Source organism: Equus caballus, chromosome 13 (genome assembly GCF_041296265.1).
Source record: "Equus caballus isolate H_3958 breed thoroughbred chromosome 13, TB-T2T, whole genome shotgun sequence".
Lineage (NCBI taxonomy): Eukaryota > Metazoa > Chordata > Mammalia > Perissodactyla > Equidae > Equus > Equus caballus.
Genome location: NC_091696.1, coordinates 11,501,193 through 11,528,468, shown reverse-complemented (window position 1 = coordinate 11,528,468; position 27,276 = coordinate 11,501,193). Strand labels below are relative to the sequence as shown.

Genomic DNA, 27,276 nt, shown 5'->3' with positions numbered 1-27,276 from the left:
ATCTTGAGCTTTGTAAAGGAGGTCTGTGATCCCAAAAGATTAGTCACCAGCCTCGTTCAAGTCTTATCACCTTTGACCTGGATTACAGCAATAGCCTCCAAACTGGTTTCCTGGCTCTTTTCTCTCTCTTTAATTTATCCTACCCCACCACACAGGGTACCCTTCTAGAGTGCTATGCTGACCCTGTCATTCCCCTGCTAAACTCCTTCCACTGGCTCCAGTTGCCTAAATTCCTTGCATGGCATTTAAAGTTCATCATAATCTTACTCAGCCTTCTCCTCATACTCATATCCTGCCACACCCTAATCCATTTTCTCTGTCCTCATCCCCTCCATGTACCCTCTGTCCTGGCCACAAGGACAGCAATTTCACTGCTTCCTGAATGTTTCGGGCACTTTCCTAGCTCTCTTCCTCTGCAAGGGCTTCCCTGTACTCCATCTGTCAAACCTCTACATGGGCTTCAAAATCCAACTCGGGGGTCACCTCCTTTGTGACGTCTTTCTGACACTACCCCTGCCCCCCCATTAGGCACACCCTTCTGCGCTCCCACTTTTTAAAAATTTTTTCATTTTTTTATTTTTCCTCTTTCTCCCCAAAGGCCCCCCCGCCCCCGCCCTATACATAGTTGTGTATTTTTTTTTTAGTTGTGGGTCCTTCTAGTTGTGGGATGTGGGTTGCCGCCTCAGCATGGCCTGACCAGCGGTGCCATGTCCGCGCCCAAGATCAGAACGGGCGAAACCCTGGGCCGCCAAAGCAGAGCACAGGAACTTAACCACTCGGCCACAGGGCTGGCCCCCGTGCTCCCACTTCTTGATCACATTTATCCCACTATATTGTAATTGTGTGTTTAAATGTCTGTCAAGTAGATACGAAGCTCTCCCAGAAGAGAAAACAAGTTTCTGATTCACCTTTTAATCCCCAGTACCTAGCACGCGGCCTGGCACCATGTCTGTGACGGTAAAAACTATTTAAAATGAGTCGGCAAATTAACGAAAGAGTAAGTAACGAGTGAACAGGCTAAGAAAAATAGATACACCTGACTAGGTATGTGTCGAGTTCAGCCCCGCCCCCCGCCGCGCCACCGGAACTACATTTCCCAGAAGGCCCCGCGTCCTGAGCATGCGCACCGGGGCACAAGGAAGCTGCGACGCCGAGTTTCACTCGGGCTGCCTCCTCCTTAGAGTCAGAGCGGCAGCCGGAGCGGAGCCCAGGCCAAGCTCGAGCTGCTGCCCGAGCGCGGCGGTCTCCTCAGCCTGCCCCCTCGCCGTCCTCAGCCTCGGTGAGAGGGGCAGGCAGGCCACGGGCTCGTCGCCAGAGCTGGGGTCCCGAGGGCTCGGGGGAGACCGAGCCGAGCTGGGGCCGGAAGGGGGCGGGTGTGGGAGTGAGGGAGGGCTGGGCCGGGCCGAGGGGAGCCCCGGGGTGAGGTCCGGGGGGGATTGTGAGGACTGGCCTCCAGGCTGGAGGTCCCGGAGGCGGGAGTTGGGGGAACTGGGAGGCGCTGGGAGCTCGGGGCAGGACTGGGTGCTGGGTGCGAGGGTGAGCGCCGGGGTGGAAGCCGAAGAGCTCTCAGGGGAGGGGCGCAGACCCCGAGTTTGGGTCTGTCGGGAGGCGTGCACCCTTCCCACAGGCCCCGGAGGAGGCGGTGGAGAGGTTTGCCACCGGGCTGCCTGGTTAGGGTGCGGGTTCTGCTGGGGTCTGCCTCCTGGTGGACGACTCGCTGGAGCCGGGGGCTGTACTTCAGAGGAGTTTGCCTCTGAACTCTGCTTCCCTCGTCTCCAGTAGGGTCCGCTTTCCAGGAAGCTGCTGTTCCTGAGGCCCGGGGTCACTTTTGGGGGGTCGTGGATGCTGAAGAGAACCTAGGAGACTTTTTCTGGAGCTCCCGTTTCATCCCGCCTTTCTCAGCCACCTACTGTCCTCCACACTGATTCCACTTCCCCAAGTGCCGGTGCCAGTGGAAAGTGTGTGTGCACGGACACTTAGACCCTTGAGAAACTCGGTATTTCTGCGTGCCATCCTAGCTCCTCTAGAGTTCTGTGAGGTGGACTTTCTGATAGCCAAAACCAGGCTTTACTTAAACCGTCAGGGTAACTGTAACTAGGCCTCTTCTTTATTTGCTGTGTGACCTTCGTCAGACTTTTACCCTCTCTGCTAATTTCCTGGGGACCTACACTGCAGACTGGCTTATGAAGTCCTTTTAGGCCTTTCTGTGAAAGGGCTGAGGTTTTTTTTAACTATCCCCTTGATTATTGTAGTGGGCAGAGGGAGGCTATTGTACTTCTGCTCTGCCCAGGCTGTTGAACAATAAATCTGGTGGTTTCCAGTCCCCAGCCGTAGCACACGGACCCAACATCTGTGCATTCGTTTTCACCAACTGCTGTTTCTCAATTTAAAACCTGACCATCTTCTTCCTTGTTGGCAAAGGTGCCTTGGAATTTGTGTTGCTGAGTCAGCAAGACTTTCAGATTTGCCCAGTTTTTGTTGTTTGCATTTTATATCAAGATGGGAACTCAAACAAGTCATTCCTCCTAAGGATCTGGTGTCTCCATCCAGAAGGGACAGTTTGTGCCGGCTCTCCAGAGAGAAAAGGTGAGAGCCACGGGGAGCTGACACGGCTGCCTCTCAATCTGGTTTTCATTAGATAAGGTGGGGACTGATGAGGGGGGAATGTGAGGTCTCCAGAATAAAGGTGAGCCCTGGGAGTTGATTGTTGATTGCCAACTCTCTCAAATAAATTCAAGTGGCTTCTTGCCAACGGCTTCTCCTGTTTAACCAGTCTTAGAAGATCCTTTCCACATGGTTTCCACTTTAACACATGCTTTTCGGGATGAAGGACATAGGTCATGGTTTCTGCATTTGAACTGGAAAGTTTTATTTCTTTTGTTACATGGACACAACAGGATGCCTCCTTTGCGTCAAGCCCCACGCTCAGTCCTGGGGGTAGAGAGATGAGGAACCAGAGCTCTGTCGTCTGGGAGCTCATTGCTTGGTGGAAAAGACAGATGAACCATAGATAGTGAGAAGGTGTTGTCAGTGGGATGTGTGTTGGGAGGTGGGGGACTCACAGGGCAGAGCCCCCATTCCTCCAAGAAGGGGTAGGAGGGAAGCTAGGAAGGTCAGAAAGGCTTCTGGAAGATGATAACTAAGGTGAGTTGTGAAGACAGAGTAGGACCCAGAAAGTGGGGGAGTAGGCTGGCAGAGGATTTGGCGTGCGCGGTGTCGTGAAGCTCCATGGCACTCGTGGGCCCCTGTAAGCAGCTCATGTGGCTGGAGCAACAAGGCTTGGGTGTAGGGTGGAGGAGGCTGGAAGGGGAGGCGAGGGCTGAGTGTGAGGGTTTTGCGGCCCACGCCAAGGCTCTGGGGCGCAGCGGATTTTAGCAGAATTCCACACTGGGCATTTTCAGTGAGCACACCGGCTGGAAAGTGGCGTGCATTCGATTGGATTGTTTTCTTTGTGACTATTCCTTCCATCGAGCCTGCCCCTGACACGGGGGTGGACGTGAGATTTTGCCCTCAGGTTCATAGTCTCGTTGAAGAGCTAGAATGGATATAGAGAACTGTAAGGGACCGACAGAATGCTGTGGAAGTTAGTAAGAGGTGTGTTCTTTCAGCTGGGCACCTCAAGGCATCGTGGAGGTGCTGTTTAAATTGGGCCTTGGAAGTATGGGTCAGGTGAGGATGGCGGTGGGCAAACCGGATGTATGTGAGGGTAGCGGGTCATCACTTCAACTCTGGGAGGGATCAAGAAGGGGGAGATGAAGATGCAAGAGTGTATTGAAGGGAAGTGCCCTGGCAAGTACTCTTGATAGGGAGGCATTGCAATGGGCTTTGAGTGTCAACCCAAGGAACTTGAACTTTGTCCCCGAAGTCCAGCACAGGTGTGGAGGAGACAGGGTCAGAGCAATACTTCAGGAAGCTCAGTCTTGCACCCGCCTCTGAGGTGGACTAGGAGAGACAAGAATTAGAGAGGCCAGTGGGAGAGAGGACTGAGCAAGGTCGCAGCCAGATGCTGGCCGCTGGGGCTGACGAGGTGAGGCGGGAGCAGAGAGGAAGCCGAGGCAGCTGTGGGGCTGTAGGGGAGAAGCTGAGGAGCGGGAATCCCAGGTTTTCTCCTAACTGCTTGGGGCAGAGTGGAGCCAGGGAATCTCGGAGGAAAAGGAGAGTTAGGAAGGGAGGGTGTTTGGCTTCAGACACGCACATGGTGCTCAGGGCACCAACAGGGGTGGGGCCGTGGACTAGGGAGAAAAGTCCTCATTCATTCCACACGCGCCTGCAGAAATCGGGGGCCAGGCCTAGGAGTACAAAGATGAAGGAAACGGTCTCTTTTGTGTGTTTGTTTTCATTTTTACCTCAGGTAGACAGAAATAGATTAATACACACTCATCGGTGGTCACGTGTGGCTTGCTTTTACTTATTTACTAAGTTATTTTTAGTGAATGTATTAAGCTCCTGCATTCCATCCACCCAAAACAAAAGCTAGGGTCTTGAAACAAAATTTACATCTAATCATTTCATCTTTCCCCTGTTCCCACCTGAGATAACCATGGTCTCCTTGCTTTCATTTATATATAGTTTGGTACCTGTGTATTCTAAGGAAAGTAAAAAAATATATAGGTAAGATTTATCCATGTTATTGCATGGCATCTGGTTCATTTGTATTGACTACTGAGGAATATTCCATGGTGTGCACATGGTTTATGCGTCTGATCCTCGGTCCACGGGCACTTGGTGCTTTCTGGGTTTTTGCTATTGCGAGCGTGTTGCTGTGGACATTTGCATCCATGGTTCCTCTTGTACGTGTGCAGAAGTGTGCTTGGGTCTGAACTTCGGGGTGTTATTTTGCTGGGTCATAGGGTAAATAATGTTTGTAGATGTTGCCAGACTTTTCTGAGGTGGTCGTACCAATTTCCACTCCACCACCAGCAGAGTTTGGGACTTCCAGTTGCTCCACATTCTTCCCAAAATTTGCTGTATGTAAGCTTTTAAAATTTTTGCCAATCAAGTGGGTATAGAATGGATTCTTTGGAATCTTGATTTCTATGTCCCCGAGCCCTGACATTGAACATCTCTTCATAAGTTTATTGGCATATGTGTTTCCTGTGAAATATTTGTTCATGTCTTTCACCAAATTTTCTGTGGGTTTCCTGGTGCTTTTTTAAAAAAATTGGTTTGTAGGAGTTTTTTTTTTAGGATTGTATTTTTTTTTCCTTTTTCTCCCCAAGGCCCCCTGGTACACAGTTGTGTATTTTTAGTTGTGTGTCTTTCTAGTTGTGGCATGTGGGATGCCACCTCAGCATGGCTGCGCCCAGGACCTGAACCGGCGAAACCTTGGCCGAAGCAGAGTGCCCAAACTTGACCACTCGGCCGGGTCCCTCTTTTTTTTTTTTTTTTTTTTAAAGATTGGCACCTGAGCTAACATCTGTTGCCAATCTTCTTTTTTTTCTCTTGTTCTCCCTAAAGTGTCTCCCCCACCCCCCGCCCCCGTACATAGTTGTATATTCTAGTTGTGGGTGCCTCTGGTTGTGCTGTGTGGGACACCGTCTCAGCGTGGCCTGACGAGCGATGCCGTGTCCACGCCCAGGATCCGAACCGACGAAACCCTGGGCTGCCAAAGCAGAGCGCGTGAACTTAACCACTCGGCCACGGGGCCAGCCCTGTAGGAGTTCTTTATATATTCTTGATTTTAATCCTTTGTGCTTATTGTAAATATCTGCTTCCAGCTTGTAACTTATCTTTATACTTTCTTTAAGGCATGTTTTGTTGAACAACCATACTTAATTTTAACATGATGAAATGTATTTTTTCATTTATGGTCAGTGTTGTGTGTCTTGTTCGAAAAATCTTTCCCTGATGGCCTAGCGGTTAAAGTTCGGCACACTCCGCTTCGGCACCCTGGGTTCGGTTCCTGGGCGTGGAGCCACACCACCTGTGTGTCAGTAGCTGTGATGTGGCGGCAGCTCCCGTAGAAGAACCAGAAGGACTTGCAATTAAAATATACAACTATGGGCTGGGGCATTGGGGAAAAAAAAAGTAGAGAGGAAGATTGGCAACAGATGTTAGCTCAGAGTGAATCTTTCCCAGCAAAAAAAAAAAAAAAAAATCTTTTCCTGGCCATAATGCTTGCCTTTCAGGAACCTATGTCCTAGTGGAGGGGACGGTAGATCATTGCACTCAGAAGTCACTTGGTTGTTGGTTGTTACAAGTGCCACTTCTCCCTGTGGGTGTAGGAAACATTTCACAGGGCAGAGAGGCTCAAGCTGGGAATTAAGAAATAAGTAAGTGGACAGGTGGGATGGACACTCTCAGTGGGGGTGAGGGGCATGAAGAAGCCTGGCCAGTTCGGGGCCCTTCATGGAGTTGCTGATGGCTGGAGCAGAGAGTCGAGGGACTCAGGCAGGTATCTGAAGAAAGATTTGGGTGATCTGCATGCACGGGATTATGGAAGCTGTGGGAACAGGGAAAAGGGTCCAGGGGAAGTGTGCAGAGCTAGAGAGGTAGGCCAGGGCCCGATTTCCCCATACAGGGGGAGGTGTCGAGGCCTGGTCTGGCTCTGGGAAGCAGTTGGGGTGCCTGGGGGTGGCCCTGACAACATGCTATGTTTCATCCTCAGGTGCTGGGCAAAGACTGGCATGTCTGCAGAGGGCAGGGCGTGTTGTTGGGGAGGCTAGCCGGAGGCGTAAGCGCTCGCCCACTTTGTGATAGAGAAATGGGTTGAGAGAAGGATTTCTCAACTCGATGGCAGTGGGCGCGCTGTGATAGCTGTGGAGAGGCAGTAGGGCAGGGTTGGCACACCATGTGCTGTGGGCCAAATCCCGCCCCCAGCCTGTTTTTGTTAATAAAATTTTATTGGAACACAACTACTCTGGTTAGTTTACATGTTGTCTATGGCTGTTTTCACACTATAATGGCAGAGTCGCGTAGTTGCGACAGACGCTTTTTGTCCTGCAAAGCTTAAAATACGGTCACGTGCCACATAATGATGTTTCAGTCAACAACAGACCGCATATAAGACAGGGTTCCCTAAGATTGTAGTGGATCCTAGGTGTGTAGTCGGCTGTACCATCTAGGTTTGTGTAAGTACGCTCTGTGGTGTTCGCACAACCACAAAATCGCCTAACAGTGCATGTGTTTCTCAGAACGGATCCCCGTCGTGAGTGTGGACTTTCTGGCCCTTTACAGGAAGTGTTTGCTGACTGACCCCTGCCACGAGGAGTCATGGTAACTGTGGCAACCTGCAGAGGACGTCCCTGTCCTCGTGGTGGTTCAGCTCGTTGTTGCTGGCTGGGTAATGAATCTAGGTCAGGCCAGCAAATGTTGCCAACTTTTCTGGTTTTCAAGAGAAGCTGGAGATCTGGACTTTGTTTTTTGTTTTTTTTTAATGGCAAATATTCCAAGTTTTAAACATTGGCTCAATTTTAAAAAACTGAAATTATGTTGGCAGACACACATCTGGCCTGCTGATCTGCCCAGTATCAGTTCACCCCTTCTGTCTTGGTGGACTCTGGAAACTGATTCGCATTTACATATACAGCTTATTCTTGGGCAAGTTGCTTATCTTCTTTTGCCTCACTTTTCTCATTTATAAAATTAGAGATTAACACCCGCCCCCTGGGATCGTGAGGATTAAATGAGAACATGTATGAGGTACTTAGCACGCTGACTGGTGCATAGTAAGCTCTTTGTTGGTAGCCGTTGCTGTGCTCACTGCCAGTGCACCTGCCACTGCTGCCACAGTCCCCCTTTTGGCCCATGCATAGACCTGGGAAGGGGGCTCTGCCCTCGGACTACATGTGGGTGGTCGGGTTGCTCCTGGCGGAGAAGGAGCTGCAGGTTCTTGGTGCTGGTGGAGGATGTGCCCACAAGGGAATTGTAGGTTGCTGGAGCCCGCCCCCGGCCACCCTGTGGCTTCCTGAGCCCCATTTGGAAGGTTCTGCCCTGACCTGCCCCTGGGGGGCTCAAGGCGGGCACCAGCTAGAAGACGAGTTGTCAGTTCCCTTCCAGCAGCCCAGTGTGCAAGGGACAAGTCGTGTGTTAGTTTCCTTCCGTCTCAGAGACCTAGTAAGTCCTGGGTGGCGTGGGCTTGAGCCAGTTCTCTCAAGACAAAAGGCCCATCTTGCAGTGCTCAACCTTGCAATGGTTTAGGCACCTGCATGGTCTGTTTTACGCATTTTCTTGGAGCCCAGGGATGGGGGATGCGTCTCTTGGCAGGGAGATGCTGTGGTACTTTGACAAGTCCTGTTATTAGTGAAACTCCCCTGGGGTAGTAGCAGCCGCTTAAAGTAATGATGGTGGAGCCGGCCCAGTGGTGCAGCAGTTAAGTTCACATGTTCCATTTCAGCGGCCCGGGGTTTGCTGGTTTGGATCCTGGGTGCAGACCTACACACCACTTGTCAAGCCATGCTGTGGCAGGCATCACACATAGAAAGGAGAGGAAGATGGGCATGGATGTTAGCTCAGGGCCAGTCTTCCTCAGCAAAAAAAAAAAAAGGGAGAAGGAAAAAAAAAAAGGATTGGCAGTGGATGTTAGCTTACCCCCAAAAATTAATAAAAAATAATAAAGTGACAATGGTAGGTAACAGTGGTGGTGGTCGGGTTTATATTTATGATCTTTTAAAAGTGTTGGGCATTTTAAAGAGGTTTGTTTCCGATAACAGAAGTGATACTTTCTCACTTTAGAAAATGTGAAAAGTTCAGATATATAAGAAAGTTGAACAAAAGGTCTCCTATCGTTTCTCCACTCAAAGGCAGCCGTTGTTAACGTTTTGGTACATTTCTATTGAGTTTCCTCTGTGCTTCTCTTCTACCTGGATAAAATAGTGCCGTGGTGAATATGTCTGTATGTCAAAGTTTTTCTGTAATCTCCTTAAGTTAGATTCTTTACTGGGTCAAAGGAAGTGAACATTTTTAAACCTTTTGGTACATTACCAAACTGTTCTCTGGAAAGGTTTTATCCTTCCCAGCCGTGTGAAGTCTCAGTGTACTCTTCCCAGCGCTGAGTGTTGAAATTAAGTTATTTTTACTATTTTGATAGGCAAAAAATAATATTTCATTGTTTTAAATTTGTATTAAAAAGCGATTTCAGTAAAGGAGATGGTTTCTTGGATGTTCCTGTGCGGCCTTCCTCTTTCCCAGGTCCGTGGGGAGGCTTCCTGACGGTGCCGGGGGCCGCCTGCACTGTCAGGAGTCCTCGCAGGCCGTGCTGTAGTTAAGGTCATGCTCACCGTGTCACCTGCTTGGCATGGGGTGTGGAGTTTCAGGCCCAGGAAAGCGCCCGAAAGAGGCAGCTCAGGAAATAGGACTTGAAGTCACCTCCTGGTCTCACTGGTTTCCAATCCATGCTCCTCAAGACGTCTCTGTTCTGCAAAGATTAGGAATGGAGGCCACTTTTGTGTCGAAAAGAGCACCCGCACATTTCTGCGTCTTACATATCAGTGGGTGGCGTGTGAACACATTTGGAGGAAAGTTCTGCTCATACAAGGCTGGAAAGCCCATCCCACTGCCTGAGTAGTAGAGCGTGGAGAAGGGGAGGTGACTGTCCTGAGGTCACCGAGCATGGGGGAGGCCGAGTGGAGGTGCCCCTCGCTGCGGCACAGGGGTGAGCTGGGCTCCTCTCTGCTCAGGACAGCTGGGGAGCACACTGCGGCAGCAGTGGGGACTGAAGGTAAATGGCCGGGCCCAGGCGGAGTCCAGGTTGTTACATATTTTGGTGGGCTCGGGAGTGTTGAAACGGGCTTCTCACTTGTTGGCAAGTTGATAATCTCTTGATCTGAGCACCGGTTTAGAAACCACACCTGGGGCCTTCTTCCCGGAGGCCGCAACTGCACCGGGACCCGTTTGGGTGGTTCTCCCTCCCCGAGGCCCACAGTTAGGCAGGATGATTTTCGCTGAGATTCTTGTGCCAGCTCAGACCTTGTTCTAAAGCTTTTCTAAATCCTCTGCAAATAGAAGGGCTCTTGGTGGGCACGTGCAACTTTTTTCTTCTGTGTGAAAATGGTTGGCTGGCGGCCTTCCTCTGTGCCTCAGAGCCACAGCGCTGGGCACAGGGCTTTGCAGCTATGTCTGACAGGAGAATGCAGGGGAAAGCAGGATGGTTTTCTCGTGGTCAAAGTTGTTGATATTTTAAAAAAAATAACTTTGTTCTGATCATGAAAGGTCATATGATCGTTGTAGAACATTTGCAAGTACAGAAAGAGCTAAAGAAAAATGATCCTAGAATTTAATCACTCCTATTAAGAGTGTACCTCCCAGCCGTTTAAAAATTTTTTTATATAAGATCGAAACAACACAGGCTTCATGGTTCCACAGACTGGCCGCCTGGCCTTGGGTAAGTTCTGAATTTCTTTTGGCCTCAGCTCCCTCGTTTGTAGAATGGGGATAGTCCCTACCTGCGAGGGCAGTTGAGGGTTGAGAGAACTGGATGACAAAAGCACCAGTGTGTGCCACATGGTAGGTGCTCAGTAAATGGCACACTCACCTGCCTGAGAGCATAGTGTGTCCAGTTACGCATTCTGTGTTAACTTGTGAGCATGATCTCAGGTCTGTAAGCCTTTTGCTAAACATTTTGCAGGGCTTGTATCTCCTCATTAGGATGTACCATAATTTATGAAGAATTCTCTTATTGTAAGATGTTTAGGTTGTCTCCTAATTGAGGCTTTTCTCCCTGGCCGATTATAATATAATTGTCATAATTAAGAACACCCTAAATAGCCGCCATTCTTAGGAGCCAAGACAAATTAGGTTTTTGAACTGCAGCTTCGTGATGGCAGAGGTTTTGCAGAGAATGGGCGCATTGACACAACTGCTGTGTGTGCATAATTGCTGTGTTCAAGTGGAACACCAGTGGGTGTTTCTGGGCATTGCACCAAACGTGCCCCAGGCCCCCAGAGCGGAAGGTTCTCCTTGCTTTCGTCCTCTGGGGGTTCAGACCCTCTGGGATATTGGGCATTTGAAGAGCCGCGGCCCCAGCTTAGGTCTGCCGCAGCTCTGCCCTCAGGAAGTTCCTGCTCCAATGGGGAGACATACTGAAACCAGTAAATACAGTCGTGTTTGGGTGAGCAGGTTATGCAGTGAAGACGCACTGGAGGGTGGAGTCAGCCCTTTCTGGTGGGTCAGAGGGCTCAGGAGAGGAGGTGGCTGAGTCTGAAAAAATGGCTGTTTGCTTGGGGGCTCAGGTGGAGAGAGGACAGGAGTCTGGACACATATACCAGCAGGATCAATGGCTGGGAGGCGAGAAATGGCTCCTAATCTTCTGGCATTTGCTGGATTTTGACAGGGCTGGATATAGGTACCAAGGGTGGAGGCCTTGGTATGAGTGGGGACCGTGGCCAGTCATGGGGGGGCTTGTACACCATGACCTCCTCATCTCTGGGTCTCCAGGACCCCGACAGGGCCTGGACCATGGTGGGCCCAGAGTCTGGGGGCTGAACGCTTTCATGAAAAGCTTTAGCTGAAGTTCTTGACTGTGTTTCGCAGGCTGTTTGGCAGAGCTCTGCGAGTTGGTTCATCTGGGGATGTGTGGGCATGCTGGGACATCTACATGCGCTGGTGTGTGGGAGGTCCCTGCTGCTTGAGGGATGAGTGACGCTGCCAGGAGGAAAGTCCGGACTCAGGAGTAGTTGGCTCCGAAGCCAGTCCTGTGATTTGTTCTTGGATGTGGCTACAGAGACTCCTAATTGCAGGCACTGAGTTAATAAGCCAACCAGCCATCCTGAGGGCATCCCAGGTCTAATCTTCCAGGGCTGGATATGGGCTTTTGTTGGATCAATTGGCAGCTCAGTGGCAGGCCTGCCACCCACAGGTGTGCTCAGGGTGATTGCAGGCCTGACTCATGGCCTGCGTTCTCATACTGTGTAGCCTGGGGCCGCCCGGGGCCGCCACTCCTCACCCAGGCTCGAAGGGTGGGTAGGTGTGGGGGGTGAGGGCAGGGAAAGGGAGGGAGGCCAAGGTGCTTGCTGAGCTTAAATACCATCCTCAAGATGATGCCACAGCAAGCGGAGCAAGGAAGCGGCGAGGTGACGCCAGAGCCCGTGCCTGCTCCTCTTCGCCGCTGCTCCAGCTCTCCCTCCCTTGGGGGGCAGCTGCCTGTGGCTTCTCACTGAAACCTTGATGGTGTCTGCAGTCCGAGGGACAGCAGCACAAGCTCAATCCCAGCCCTGTTACTTGCCACGTAAGCAAGCCATTGCAACTCCCTGGGCCTCTGCAAAAAGGATAAAATTCGATGTGTGTGCTTAAGGGGGTTGTGTGGTAATCAGAGCAGATGGTGTGACTAGGAACCTGTTGGCACCAGGGCCCTGCGAGGAGCTGAGGGGACTTGGGGCTTGAGATGAGGGTTCCTCTCTCCCTTCCTTCTTCTGCCCAAGTGGGGCCTGTAAGTGGAGCCTAAGGCAGAGCTCAGGCTGAGCCTTCCTCTCTAAGAAAATGGGCGTTAGAGCTAGATCGATCTGGGTTGGTTCTCTGTGCTGCCACTTAGCAGAATACTGTGACCTTCAATAAGACCTTGACTTCTTTGAGCCTTGGTTTCCTGTCCATAAAGTGGGAGAAGTACCATCTGTCAGTCTGTTAGGCTGAAATGAGACGGGTACATTTGGCGTCTGTCACTAAATGTTGGTCCTGTTCCTCTTGACTCTAGAGCTGGTGCTCCGGGGTACCACACGATGGAATGCGTTCACAGACCTCTTTGCTCCTGCAGATAGCCGCAGAACATAGAATCATCCTCCACTTGCGTTCAGCCGTGTTTTGAACTGTGACCCTTATACATGACAGGGCTTGTGCTGGGCTTGGCGATACGGCTGTGGACAAGGCAGTCTCCTGGGTGGCTGCCATCTGGGGGGGCAGAGAGACATGGAACGTCATTGTACTTATGTGTGGATGGGCATTAGCCTTCTGGTTGGTGCGGCCAAGGAGAAGTTCATGTGCCGAGTGGCCGGGGAAGGGCTCCCTGAATGGCGCAGGCTGGGCTTGAAGGACGGTAGAGTTTCCAAGGGAAGAGGGAGGGGTGGAGTGACTGGGAGAAAGTCTCGGGAGATGAATGTAAGCTCTCTGGACCTGCCTGCTGGCCAGTGAGGCACAGGCACAGGGAGAGGGATGCAGAGAGGCCAGGGAGGGAGGGCTTTGGCATGCTGAGATTTTAATGTCCGCCTAGGGCATCCTTTGTGGTTAATGATGCCGCAAGGGGCAGCCTGGAGACCTGGGTGGAGCTAGGACCCATGCTTTGAGTCCCAGCTCTGCCACTGACCCCCTGGGTGTCCTTGAGCCTCTGGTTCTTTCTGACACAGTTTGTTCCCATCTGTAGCCTAGCAGGTGTTAATAAACAAACCAGCTTTGGGAACCGTAGAGCCCTCACACAGATCTCAGGGGTCATCATGGCCTTGGCCCACGAAGGATTTGGGGTGACTCATGAAAATACATACAGTATAAAAGGATACACATGTAGTAGTTGGGTCAGAGGGAAATTATTGGTAAAAAGACAAGCTGGGCTGATGATTAGGACCCAAAATTCACTCTACTGTATCTTCCTGAACATCCGCAGAGGTAGGTAGGCTGCTTGGTTGACTCTGAATTCTTCGTGGCTGACTGAGCAAAAAGCAGGATCAGGTACTTGCTTCACGATGCCCTTAAGGTGTTTGGAAAAAACCGACTGTGGAAGAGCATGATTTTTTCCCTGCTCTGAGGCCATCTCTGGCAGGGCCACTGTGTGTTTCGGTAACTGCTTGTCTGTCCTGTTTGCAGGTCTGCTGGAAGCACTGGGCGATGAACCCAAGACTCCAGCCCAGAGTGGTCTAAAGCTTTTTGGGAGGAGTCCTGGGGAAGATGGCCATGGCCCCAAGCTCTTCCCTGGCTCAGGTGTATGCCAGCCCCGTGGCAGTGGCCGTGTGGGAATGGCAGGACGGGCTGGGCACCTGGCATCCCTACAGTGCCACTGTCTGCAGCTACATCGAGCAGCAATTTGTCCAGCAGAAGGGCCAGCGCTTTGGCCTAGGGAGCCTGGCCCACAGCATCCCCTTAGGCCAAGCTGACCCCTCACTGGCCCCGTACATCATCGACCTCCCCAGCTGGACCCAGTTCCGCCAGGACACGGGTAAGACACTTCTTGCCTCTAGTACATGTCTGAGCACCTGCTTTGGGGTGGGTGCCATGCTACGTGTCGGGGTTATAGAAGTGACTCTCAGAGCTTCGTCCTGTCCCTGAAATGCAGGCGATCGGGAGGCGGGTGCTGTGAGTGATGGCAGGTACCACACTGTATGCAATGTCCCCCTTAGTAGGAGAGCATGCCTTGGGAGCACAGTTAGAGGCCTTCCCAGCCCCTTTTCCCTTGTCTTCCAAACCAAAGATGCCTCTCTCTACCTGCAGAGATTCGAAGGCAAGCAGGCTGGCATGAAGGTAGTATGCCATGCTGATTAGGAGGGCCTGGTGCTGAATACTGCTCCACTGCACTGTAACTCTGTGTCCTGGGCAGGTTGCTTCACTCTCCTGTGTACCTGTGTTTGTTTTGTGTGTGTGTGTGTTTTTCGTCTTCTTGTCCCCAAAGCCCCCCAGTGCATAGTTGTATATTCTAGTTGTAGGTCCTTCTAGTTGTGCTGTTGGATGCCATCTCAGCATGGCTCGACAAGCGGTGCTAGGTCCGCACCCAGGATCCGAACCGGTGAAACCCTGGACCGCCAAAGTGGAGTGCGTGAACTTAACCGCTCGGCCATGAGGCTGGCCCCACTTTGTGTTTTGGTCAGTGTTACTGTGAATGGGGCCACCGGCTTCCTCCCGGTGCTATACCCTGTCCGTCTAACTCAGTGGTTCTCAACTGGGAGTGATTTTTGTCTCCCAGGGCGTTTGACAATGTTTGGAAGCATTTTTGATTATCGTGACTATGGTGGGGAGAGGTGCTACTGGCATCTAGGGGTGGAGGCCAGGGATGCTACTAAACATCCTACAATGTACAGGACTGGCCCCATGACAAAGAATTATTGGCCCAGGGGCTGGCCCCATGGCCGAGTGGTTAAGTTTGCAGGGATCAGCTTTTGGCAAGTGCTGTTGGAAGCATGGCCCAAAGTGGTCTTTTTTCTTTTTTTCCTCAATCTTCAGGTTTGGTTTATTAAGAATAATAGCTACCCATGGGGTGCTTCCCAGTAGTTGCTACTTGAGAAGTCGAAGGGAATGGCAGATCCATATAAAAGAATTATGTAACAATTATTGAGTTTTACGAGGTGGTAGAGACATAGGAAGTCCTTAAGGCATGATACATGAAAACGGCAGGAAGTTTCCAGTGTGGTCAGCAGCCACCTAAGTGCACATGCTTGAAAGACTGGATGGGAAGAAAGGCCTTGCCATATAAACTGTGTGCCTTCCTTTTGGTGGTTGGGTTACAGGTGATTTAATTTTCTTTGTTCTCTTTTGTTTTCAGTTTTTTAAGTGGGGCTGTATAGGTTTCAGCATTAGAAATCTGAGGAGCTTCCTGGAGTCTGAGCCACAGCTGTTCTTTGTCCTAAGCTTCCAGCATCCCTGCCTCCTGGCGAGGATCGCGGCTACCCTTCTGCTGTTTGATCTCTTTGGGCCCCAGTTTCTTTACCTCGAGAGCTGTCTACCCTTCACCCAAAATTTGGGAAAAATAACCAATGCCAGCCTTTAGGTCAAATAACAACATGACCATAGATGCACTGTGATCATACTGGTTTATTTTGGTTGTGGGAAAATGAATTTTTAAACTCTCTTGGTTTTGGGGGGCTTGCAGATTAACCATTTATGTGTAAATATTCCTTTTAAAACAGGCACCATGCGGTCTGTGCGGAGACACCTGTTTCCCCAGCACTCAGCCCCTGGTCGGGGCATCATCTGGGAGTGGCTGAGTGACGACGGCTCCTGGACAGCGTATGAAGCCAGCGTCTGTGACTATCTGGAGCAGCAGGTGGCCAGGGGCAACCAGCTTGTGGACTTGGCCCCCCTGGGGTACAACTATACTGTCAACTACAGCACCCACACACAGACCAACAAGACTTCGAGCTTCTGCCGTAGCGTGCGGCGCCAGGCAGGGCCCCCTTACCCGGTGACCACCATCATTGCTCCACCAGGCCACACAGGAGTCGCCTGCTCTTGCCATCAGTGCCTCAACAGCGGCAGAACTGGCCCCGTGTCGGGCCGCTACCGCCACTCCATGACCAACCTCCCCGCGTACCCTGTCTCCCAGCATCCCCACAGGACCGCCATTGCCTTTGGGGCCCACCAGGCCTTTGCCCCATACAACAAGCCCTCACTCTCTGGGGCCAGGTCTGCGCCCAGGCTGAACACCACCAACCCCTGGGGTGGGGTGCCGCCGCCCTCCCTGGGGAACCAGCCCCTCTACCGCTCCAGCCTCTCCCACCTGGGAGCGCAGCACCAGCCCCCAGCACCGTCCACTGCCAGTGGAGCCAGGTATCTTGCCTTATGGAGGGTTGTTTTGTCCACCCGCATGCCTTAGCAGGTTTGGGTTTCTGCTGTTACTTAGCTGGAAATTCTTGCCCAAATACCTGTCAGTCAACCTGCCTCCTTGGTCGTCCCTCCTGCGTCTCCTTGTGTGTTCAAAGGCCGTCCACAGCCTTGCGTCCCACAGAGCCTAGCTGACCTTTGTACTTGAGGGTTGGTAGTTGCCGTAGGGCTTAAACCCGGTAATGCCTTCATTCGCTCAGGAGAATCAGGCCCTCTGTGTGGAGCAGTTCATGGCCTTGTGGCTGTGCCTGTGTGCCGCATAGCTGGTGCCGTGTACCTGAGCACATTTCATTGGCTCCTCCTGTGTGCCAGGCCCTGAAGACACAGACATGAAAGATTCAGCCCACTCCCTAAGCCCACGGTTAGGAAGGCTGTGAACCCAGTTTTGGTGCTTAAAAGTTGGTTGAAGAGAAAACAAAATGCCGAGTTAGGGGCAGTGGCAACAGGTGACACGGGACAGCCCCTGTGTTGGTGCAGTCCAGCCCAGAGCCCTCTGCACTTTGAGAAGGATGATAAAATAGGCCCCCTCCAGACCACATGGCACTTTGAAGTGAGAAAGCCCCTGGCATGGCCAGCATGTGTGTGTAGTGGGCTGCTCCCAGGTGCTCAGAGGCCCGTCACTGATGAGGTGCCTCATCACTGATCATTACTGGGAGTCTTGGGCCAGGAGAACATTCTGAGAATTCAGAGTGTTAGCTGGGATCGGGCTGATTTCTGAGAGAGGGTGACCTGGGCAGCAGGTGATGGGACATGTCGGCCTGTGGCTGCCCTGATCCCTAGGGAGTCAGTCATGTCTTGTTGATTTGAACCAACATCGGCCAGTCGGCATCATGGTGCCGCCTCGCTCACCCAGCCCCAACCCTGCCTGCTTGACCACAGTGAGGGCTGAAGCTGCCCAGTGTGGCCAAGACCATTCTCAGCAGCTTCTTGGGCCTCTAGCATTTTTTCAAGCTAGGTTTCAGAGGACCCTGCCAGCTTCTGTAGGACACAGTGACAGCTGCCATTCACTGAGCACATATTATAGCTGGGCCCTGTTGAGCAGGCTGCGTGAGTGATTTCATGAATCCTCACGACGGCCGTGTGGTGGGTGTTGTCTTCAGCTTGCAGGTGAACACACTGAGGCTGGAGGTTGGCAGCACAGCCAACAAGTGGCAGAGCTGGAATTAAACCTAGGCCCCAGAGTGGGCTGTGGGGGACAATAGAGTTCTTGAAGCTCTCTCAGAGTCAGGGTGGGAGGGAGGCAGCAGGCGTCCTGGGGCTGAGTGTGGAGGAGTCCCGTAGACCGAGGGGCACGGGCCAGGCTGGGGCGGGCGTCTTCTGGGAGTCGAGGCGTGTGGATCGGCGATCTTTCTGGGAACTGGGAGCACAGGAGGTCTCCCTCGGGCCTTCCCTGTGGACCCTCATGTGGGCCTGAGCAGTCTGCGCTGTCCGGGCCCCCAGTGCTCCACGAGGCCTCTCTGAGAGAGGTGTGCTGTGGCTTTCTGCCCAGAGTGCTGCTCAGCAGGGCTGGAGCTGCTTCTCCTAGGTGGGCTTTGCCTCGCCTCCTGGGGCTTCTTAAGGGCTTACAAATTATCTTGAGGCAAATTTCTAGATAGTTCTAGAGCTGGGGTTCTGGGATTGAGCCAGGCGACTTAATGGGCTTTGTTGTTTTCTTCTGGTGTGGGGCTCTCCTTGGTCTCCCCTGATATTTCTCTGGGGTCTCCCCTCCCCACCCTGAGGGCCTGAGAGACTGCTGATGTGGGCTCTCCTGGCTCAGGCCAGGCAAGTTACAGAAGGGAGGGCGGGTGGGCCAGGCGGTGTTGCCTTTGCTGCTGGGCCATGCGTGTTGCTGCTTGCCCTGTGTTGTAAGCCAGGAGGGAACCAGGCCAGCTGGCTGTGCTAGTCGAAACAGCCTCAAAGGGGCCTGCCTCCTAAGGTGGGTGTTCATCTGCATCTCCTCCAGTTTTTCAGGAGCTGGGAGGGGTGGCCCTCACTTGCATGGGCCTATCCTTGCTTTGAAAAACAGGGTTTTCCCCTATCTAATTTGTAGTGGGGCCATCCTGAGTTAACCTGTCTCTGATGGGTGTTGTAGAGCCAGAGGGGGCTTAGTAAATACCTGACCTCTTAACCCAGCAGGGCTGGGAGGATTGACAACACTTGACACTTTGGTCTCCCTGGAGGCTGTGATAGAGTTCTCCAAGCCAGATGAACGGCAGGAGCATTAGGTGAAAGTTGCCATGTGGGAACGCAGTGGGGCGGGCAACGCCATGGGCTGGGGAGGCCCAGTAACTGACTGTATTTGCTGGTAGCCTCTTGAAATAACACTGGAGCGAGCGAAATCAAAATTTGTGGAAGTGTTGTGGTTTCAAATGGCTTCTTGCTCAATCTGGGTAAAATTCTGGCTGACTGATTTCCTTGGGCCCCGGGAGGCTCTCTCGGTAGACAGTAATACATCAAGAAGGTGCGTCATTTGTCACACAGCTGCAGGGCTTAAGTAAATTCCTGGTAGCTGAAGTTTTATCCCTTTAAGCACCAATATTTGTTTTGATGATGTTAGGTGGAAAACTTTCCAAAATGTGTCACGCACACTCTTGTCTTTAATAGAGGGTGTGCCGGCTTGTCGAGTATTTCGATGACTTGGGGTGATGGTTATGACCAGCGGCCTGTTGCAGTTTTGCTGTGGCTGAGCCTCAAGGCACTTTGCTCTGCACTAGAAGTGCCTCTCCCAGGTTGCTTTCTTCGGCCATGTTCTTGCTGCTGCTGCTCTCTAGCCTCTAAAAGTGCCCCCACCTCCCCCCCCCCCCCCCCCCCCCCCACCGCCTGCCGTCAGCCTGGCTCTTTAGGCTGGAGTGATTGGAGACCTGGGCTTCAGGTGGGGCCCCGGGTCAGCTCTGTTCCTGGTCTACGTCTCTCTTCCCCTCGTAAGACTGAGGAGTGGGCCGAACAGTTCCTGAAGTTTCCTTTTGCTCTAATATCACTGTGCCTTTCAGGATGTAGTGAGGGCCCTTCAGCTCTCCTGTACCCACTTTGCTCCTCTGAGACCTGGGAAACAATGCACATTTGTGTCAGGCTGCAGATTGAGCCTCATGCCCGCCCTGAGGGCACACAGCCTTGTGTGGAACGGGCACTAGAAGTGGGGTCTCCAGGCTTCACACCTTCTGCTTCTTGTATTGCACAAGCTGTCACAGGTTCCCCAGGGCCAACCTGAACCAGAAACTGGGGGCGGCTGAGGAAGGCTTTGCATTTCCTTACTGCCCAGCCTCCCAGCTCTGCCCCTTGCCTGGGGCTGTCAAATCCTGTCTTCAGAGAGGCCCAGACATCCTCCTGTCTCATGTTCTCAGCTCCGTTTGGAAGCTCCTCCAAATGCTCCCAGACAGGAAAGCTAGGTAGGGCCTACTAGGTAGACCCAGAAGCTGGAGGTGGGCGGGGGTGCCTGAGGCAGTGACTGGAGAAATTCTCAAAGCAGGGCACTTCATGGGGCAAATGGTGCCTACATCGGGGAACACTGTGCTAGTCTGAGCCTTTGAGGACGGTGGAGGGGGCTTGGTAACCTCTGAGGTTCTGTCCACCCCTGAGAGGCCCTGTCTTAGGAACTGCTGGATGCTTTTACTGCTCATTCCTTCTGATCCAGGAACATATGGAGGAGGAACCCGGGATAAGTCACGGAGGAAGTGGCAGCATTGTGAGACTCCTGTGCAGAGCATACTGGTTCCTGGTCCCAGTTCCAGGCCGGGCTGCCATTTGGAAGCCTCACTCCCTGTCTGCTTTCTGCTCCAGTTCTTGGTGGTGGAACCTGAAACTAGGCCTTCTGCCTCAGATGCATGCCTTTCCCTGGCGAAAGAAGACCCCACTTCGTGGCCCCCTCCGGTGATGGCTAGCTCACTGAGTAGCCACCTAGTTTTGGGGAGTTGTAGAGCCAGGCTTCGGCTTCCCAGCTTCCTAGCTAAAGGCTCAAGCTCAGTGCTCCCTGTAGGGTTGGCTTGGGAGAGGAAGCGTGCCGGCAAGGGCTGTAGCTTCTCGAATTCCTTCACTTATAGAACCTGAGAATTGGAAAGACCATCAGAGATTATCTTCCTTTAAGAAAATGAAATGGAGAAACAGGCTCAGCAGGTGGAGGGACTTGCTCCAGATTAAGTAGTTTAGTGGGGCTGAAACCTTAGCCCAGGGGTGAAGGCCCAGCCTGCCTTCCACTGCATTTTCAGCACTCCAGATCCAGTTCCATCCTTCTCCTGGTGTTGAGAATAGTTGAGGAGGGCGAGAAGCTGCTATTTGAGTGACCTGGCCACACAGGTTATTCTCTTTCAGGTTGTTCACAGAAATAAAAACAGAACAACCTCTTTCTTCACTCGGACGAATACCGGAGCACTCGCTGTGCTCCAGACCCTGTGTGAGGCCCTGGCGGCTTCAGCACCAGCAGGGTATGAGGTTTTCTGGTTTGGATCAGAACCAGCCAGCTCCCTGTAGTTTCCACCCGTGGGCTCTGTGACCCATGGCTGGTCGTAGGGAAGGATCTGGGGCAGCTTCCAGAAGCAGTTGCTGTACCCAGGCAGGTTGTCGGGTTGCTGGCAGCTGGAAGAGTGGCACAGTGGACTGGAGCCATCCTTTATTTCCTGAGCACCTTCCCAGTTCCTGGCTCCAGCCTGGGCCCAGTGGAACAGAGGTGAACGCGCCCAGGCCCTGTCCTTGGGGAGCTGCAGTGTAGGGACTCTGTGGGAGGGTTCCCTAACCTTTCCCATTTCATCATCTGTCACGTGGGTAGGGATGCATTGGAGGACACAGGAATTGGCAGGGGGAGGAGGTGGCAGGCATCTCGGGCAGTCTACACCAACTGTTCTCCAGTGTGGAGCTCCCCCCAGCCATAACGGCAAGGATTTGTTACCATCTTAAAAATATAATGGCTTAAAACCAAACGAGTGACTCAAACATAGTCACTGTGGGAAGCAAGACCCTCAATAAAAAATAGTTCCCTTTATTTTGAACTAATTTTAGGTTTACTAAAAGGTTACAAAAATAGTACAGTTTCCCTGTCTCCCTCCCTCGACTTCTCACCTGTTAACATCTTTCATAATAAACACAATGCAGTGGTCAGAGCCAGAGAACTGCCATCGGTGCGATACGATTAGCTGAACCAAAGACTTCTTTCGATTCTCACCAGTTTTCCCGCTACGGTTCTCTGTCTGTTCCAGGATCCCACTTTGCATCTGGTTGTCATTTCTCCTCCTCCTTCTGTCAGTAACAGTTCCTCACTTTTGCTTCATCTTCCATAACCTTGACACCTTTGAACAGTTGCTTTGTCGAATGTTCCTTAATTTGGGCTTGTCGGTGTTTTCTCACGATTGGAGTGAGGTTACGCAGCCGTGGCAGGAACCACAAACATGGCGCTTGTCCTTCTCGGAGCATCGTTTCTTGGGCTTCCTGATGCTGACGGGTCATATTACTGGTGGTGTTGGTCCTGATCACTTGTTAGAGTGACTCCTGCCGGTTTCCCCTCTATGGGTACCGTGGAGCCCTTATTTGGATGAAGTTAGCGAGCTCAAAATTCTTCCGGGATTGTCTGCAGGGTCTCGGAATTGCCCAGGGCAACCTTGTTTGACAGTTAAAGCTTCCTTCTTTTTACAAGGAAGAGACTCGTGCCCCGCAGTGTTCTTCCTGTCACTGTCTTGTCCCCGCCTGCCCTTCCTTCCCCTCCCCAACACCTGGCCTGGAATGTGACTTTCATCACTTAATTTTCCCAGAGCAAGTGATGGGCCAGGCTCTGGGCTTAACATCTTAAGTATTCAGATTCTCTAAGGTAGTTTGGGTCTAAGAGTGGTGAAATTCACATTTCTTTGCTCCTCTTTCTAGATCCTTTTCTTCAGGGTCTTTAATTTAAAAAAAGAAAAGAAAAGCCCTCACTCACAGAAGCCATAGAAAGTGAGGCTGTGAGCTGCCTCGGCAGCACCGAGTTATTCCTGACTTGCTGTATTTCTCTGACTCTTGTTCCTGCCGAGTTGGCTGTGCATATTAAGTTCTGCTCTCTTTTCCCCCAGTGCCTCCCTCCCCAGCGGTCCCTTGCGCAGCCCTGGGAACGTCCCCACCACTGTGCCCGTGCAGATGCCGAAGCCCAGCAGGGTCCAGCAAGCCCTCGCAGGTAGGCACGCTGCTCCTGGCTTCCGGAACAGACTGTGTCCAGCAGGGCCTGGTAGGGTGGGGAGGACGTTGTGGGCGGGGGTCTTGTTATCCTCTGTGTTCTCATGGAAACCCAAAAGGGCTCCATGGGGGGCAGTACCTCTTTTTGGTGATGATGTACCCCTAGTGAGTGAGCCTGTGGTGCCCCCTACTTTGTCTCTCAAGAGGAGTCATGCCTGATGACTGTGGGTGCCCTGGTGTGGACCTCTCCCCATCCTTTAAATTTTTGCGTCACCTTGAATTAGGGTTCCAGAATTACTTTTCTGTCCTGAAATGCTTTAGGCGTTTCCCTTAAGGGGCCCTTTGGGGGACGCAGAGGACTATTTTGGCTAGAGTTATGCTTCAGATAGTGGCTTTTGTATCCAGCTAGGTGTTTTGTTAACCATACGTCTTTGAACTGTTTTCAGAATTCCTTTTACAGGTGTTAGGGAGCCACTGAAAGTTACTTTTTAACTTGTAGGAAATATACAGTATGTAGAAAGATAGACTGAGGAGTGTGGTGAACCTCCATCCTTTAAAGGGAGCAAGGTAACCAGAGTCTGTGTGTCAGGTGGGTCACTGTGCTAGCACAGGGCACAGGAGGGACCAGGCCCAGGGCAGGGAGACCGATGTGGAGCCTGACTCCATGCTCAGGTGAGCCAGCTGAGGCCTGGTGGGGCTGGGGCCGGGGGCCAGAGGTGAGAGCTTGTGACCTGGTGCTTGGATTGGTTCTGAGCGAGGAGGAGTAGAATGAGGCCTGGTGCGCAGCTGCCCATGGCGCTGCTGTAACCGGTCACCATCACTGATGGGGATCACTAGGGCCTTCACATGTGTGTGAATTCTTTCATCCCAATAACAACTGTGTCAGGTAAGAGCTTTTATTCCCATTTTACGTTTGAAGAAATGAGGCTCAAAGAATTCCACAAACTTCCCAAGGTCAGCCAGCCAGTCGGTGGCAGAGCTAGGATTCAGCCCCAGGTCCTCTTGGCCTCAGAATCTGGGCTCTTCGTGGATACTCCTGAGTCTGGTGGGGTGCTGGCTGTGGTTGTAGACAGGCAGAGCTGTCCTGGGGCAGTGGGAGTTCAGATGTGCAGCTCAGAGGAGCAGGCTGGGGTGGCCTCTGCCCCCCGGGGAGCGTGTGAACTCAGAGGCCGCAGTGGGCCGCCGGGAAAAAGAGCCCTTGGAGGAAATGGAAGGACCAGTTAGAGAGGTGGTGGAAGGTGTGGGAGTGGGGCGGGAAAGCCCAGAGGGGAGCCCCTGCCCAGCGGGCTCTGTGGAGCCTGCTTCAGCTGCTCGGCCATCAGCCCTCTGCTGGGGCAGAGAGAACAGTGGGCAAAGATATGGTGACTAGAAAGCTCCTGCCCAGTGTAGGTCTTCTCGTGCCATAGGTGAGTGGGACCTGTGTGTGTATGCGCGTGTGTGCGGTGGTGATCTTGTTGGTGAAGGGTTGTGGGTGAGTAGGCCCGGCCACACATGATCCATGCAGCTCTGTGATCACTACGGCTTTAACACAAATGTTATAACATCCTCTCTCAGTGCATCACACAAGTGGTCTGCTATTGAGCAGCTCTGGCTCCCTTTCCTCCGCTCTTGAGGCTGAGGACCCTGTCCAAGCTGCGTCCAGGTTGTCCTCAGTGTCCCTGTCGCCTTGGCTCTCAGCAATCCTGGAGGTCACCACGTATTTTAACCTCCATTTTACTCATTGGGGAAACAGATTGCAGAGGTTCAGGGTTTGGTCCCAGCTAGGAAAGACAAGGGATGGGAGCCTGTGGCCAGACACCGCCTCCCTGAATGCAAGGCTCTGGCTGGTACCTGTGGGTGGGCCCATTGGCTGGGGCACCGCTGAGAAGTGGTGTCTGGAGAGTGTCTGCTCAGCCTGGACCATGTTTATGAATCGAGGAATACACACGGCCACAGTGGGCAGAGCGCTGGGGCACAGGGTTTTGCAGGTGGGCTTACAAACAAGTGGTTGTGCCGGGGAGGGACTGTGTGCCCTTCTGCACTGGCGGAGGAGGAGATCCACAGGGGAGCCACCTCCAGGTCAGGCCCAGAGTGTCTCAGGTGACAGCTTTGCCAGCGGCGGCGTGGCCCACCCTCTCCTTTATGAGAGTGTGGTGGAATGGCTGCTGAGGCTGGCACCAGGTTCCCACCCCACGCGGGAGGAGGAGTCTCTGTGCTTTATGCCGCTGCTGCCCAGACCAGACCAGTCAGCCGGGGAGGAGTGTGCTGGTCGTGAAGCCAGCTTGGTAAGGCCAGAACCGAAGGAGGGTCAGCTTGGACCCGAACCCTGGTCGCTAGACAGAAGGCCGAGCCTTGGTGTCAGGGAGGGGCTGTTTGCGCAGCTGACTGTACAGGGACTCTGGGAGCTCTGACAGATCACGTGGGAATCCTCTCGGGAACGAAGGAAAGGCCGTAGCTGTCTGAGCTGTCAGAGTTACTTGGGGATGTTAGGAGTTTAGGGGGCTGTCCCTGAACCCTTGCTGTTGGGGAAGATGTGATGGCCCACTCTTACTGTCCCTCACATCCTGGCCACTGGACTCTGCTTTTGTAGAGTGTTGGGCGTGGGAGACTCACACTTTTCCTAAGAGGGCTGACCTGCTGCTCTGTAGCCTTCTAAGTTGAGACTTCTCCATCAGTGCCTTGGATTCATGGAAATGTGTCCTGCGTTGAAAAAGGCAGGAGCTGTGTTCATGCCGGCCTCTTGGGGGCTGATGTGGTGGCCTCAGGGATGTGTTTGTTCCCAGCAGACGGGTACTGTGCACCTCCTGTGACCAGGCTTTGCTCTAGGTGCTCAGTGGAAATGGGAGACAGTCACAGAACAGATAGGCGAGTCCCTTCCAGTGGTCAGAATGCTCAGCAGAGTAAAGGGGACAGTTGGAGAGGACGTGGCCCTCTTAGATGGGGTGGTCAGGGAAGGGCTGCCTGCAGAGGTGATGTTTAAAGAGCGGTCTGGTCGAAGGGAGGGAGCTAGTAGATGTTGGGGGAAGAGGTCATGGTCAGTACAAAGGCCCAGGATCTCCTAAGGAATTGTTCCCATTCTCTCCATCTTTCCGCCCCCTGTGCCTGCTTGTCATTCGGTCTGCTGACCGTTAGTTCCCAGGGGAACCCACCTTTGAGCCCCTTGGGACGCTTGGGAGCAACCTTGGGATGCTGCTGGTGCTGCATTACCTGATGAACGGGCGCTCAGGGTCCAGCCTTGGTCTTCTGATGTGCGCTTCAGCGTCTCCTGCTGAGCGGCCACGCACCACACCCTGTCCATCTTGGCTGTGCTGCTCCGACTGGCCTCGCTTCTGCCCGACTGGGCGCGTATGCTGCATTGAGAGCCGTTCTTTGGGTAGAGGTCACAGTGGCTGGCCCTGGTGGATCTCTAGGCCAGGTTTCCCCTCACCCCTCCGGAGGGGTAGTGCTGTCTATCTGTCCTGGGCCAAGAATGGGGCCCAGCGGGGCCAGGCCCTCCACTTCCTACCCCAGGCTGACTGTTGTGCCCAGCCTTCCAGCCAGATCCTGAGCTGGGCAGGAGGTGCTTTTGAGCCAGACTGAGGACAGGGAGGGTTGGGTAGGTGGTGCTGCAGTCAGCAGGGTAGATGGAGGGTGTGGCAGTAACAGGGGCTCCAGCAGGAGGACGTCCTGTGTTCCAGGAAGTGTATGTCGGGTCCTCAGGGAGTGAGAAAGGAGCATTGTGGGGTGAGCATCCCACTAGGACGGGTGTGGAGCTCCTGGCTGGGGAGTGAGGCTTCCCCCAGCAGGCATCGGAAAGGAGTGACAAGAACGGACAGTCCTTGGCACACTGCCTGACGCCACTCCCTCCCCCTGTGGGTGTGCCCGCCATGCTACCGCCCAGGGCAGACGAGCTGTCTGAGCCTCGGCTGAGGGCACCAGAGAAGAAAGCCACAGCCCGGGACCTCTGCTGCTCCAGAGGAGCAGTCACAGGGGCCGTGGGATGCCTCCGTGTTGGAGCAGACCTGGGGACACATGCCTGCTCACCCACCCTGGTGAGGGCGCTGAAGGCACTGAGACAGCCAGGTGGGGCGTGGAAAGCAGGCAGCAAGCACCCCACTGGAGGCAAGGCAACTGGGAGCCAAAGGAGCACAGCCAAGGGGAGCACACAGGGAGGACTGTGAGCTTGAGACCTGTCCACCTTCCTGTAGTTTGGCTGTACCCTTCATGGCTCTCCTTCCTGTGCCTGGCACAGGGAGACGCCACCCACAACTGCTCAGGCGGCTTCCTGGGCAGGCATTCTGCCCTCTAGCCCCGCCTGCTCCCAGCACGGGCTGATTGGTTGCTTGACACCTGTGGAACTCGGGCCCAGGGCTCTGATGAGCTGAGTGTTTCACTGGTTCCTGGCCCGGGGCTTAGCCCTGCCCACCTGGGTAGGCCCAGGAATCCAGCAGCTGGGTTCCCTGGGGAGATCGGTGGGTCCTGATGGCTGTTCACAGTGCCACCTGGACCCAGCCGGGGTTTGTGGACGTCACATGCTGAATGACTCCTTCTAACGTTTCTCCCCTCTCTGCATGTCTGATCTCGTACCCCGTGTAGGCATGACGAGTATTCTGATGTCAGCCATTGGACTCCCTGTGTGTCTTAGCCGCGCACCCCAGCCCGCCAGCCCTCCCGCCTCCTGTCTGGCCTCTAAAAGTCACAGCTCAGTTAAGAGATTGAGGAAAATGTCCGTGAAAGGTAGTTCCTGCTCGCCAATACTCT

The 27,276-nt window shown here is 53.1% G+C and overlaps 1 protein-coding gene and 1 long non-coding RNA gene across 7 annotated transcripts in view; one reads left to right on the top strand and one right to left on the bottom strand.

Annotated features, from left to right (window-relative positions):
• Positions 1–1,089: 1,089 nt before the first annotated feature.
• Positions 1,090–27,276, top strand: part of DTX2 (deltex E3 ubiquitin ligase 2) — a 34,732-nt gene continuing 8,545 nt past the window's right edge. Inside the window, exons 1-6 of one of the 6 annotated variants that reach the window (XM_014729913.3) lie at positions 1,109–1,279; positions 2,422–2,586; positions 13,726–14,074; positions 15,756–16,395; positions 22,458–22,558; positions 27,112–27,252. In XM_014729913.3, the coding sequence (XP_014585399.3) occupies positions 13,807–14,074; positions 15,756–16,395; positions 22,458–22,558; positions 27,112–27,252 (1,150 nt within the window). In that variant the 5' untranslated portion in view covers positions 1,109–1,279; positions 2,422–2,586; positions 13,726–13,806. Of the gene's footprint in view, positions 1,280–2,421; positions 2,587–13,725; positions 14,075–15,755; positions 16,396–22,457; positions 22,559–27,111; positions 27,253–27,276 lie in introns of all 6 variants that reach the window. The other 5 variants (XM_005598672.4, XM_014729914.3, XM_003362699.5 and 2 more) reach the window with 5 other exon arrangements.
• On the bottom strand, positions 21,377–26,329 carry LOC111776201 (uncharacterized). The gene is made up of 2 exons (XR_011424277.1): positions 25,744–26,329; positions 21,377–23,754 (listed from the first exon to the last, which is right to left on the bottom strand). It is a non-coding gene; the product is annotated as an uncharacterized lncRNA (long non-coding RNA).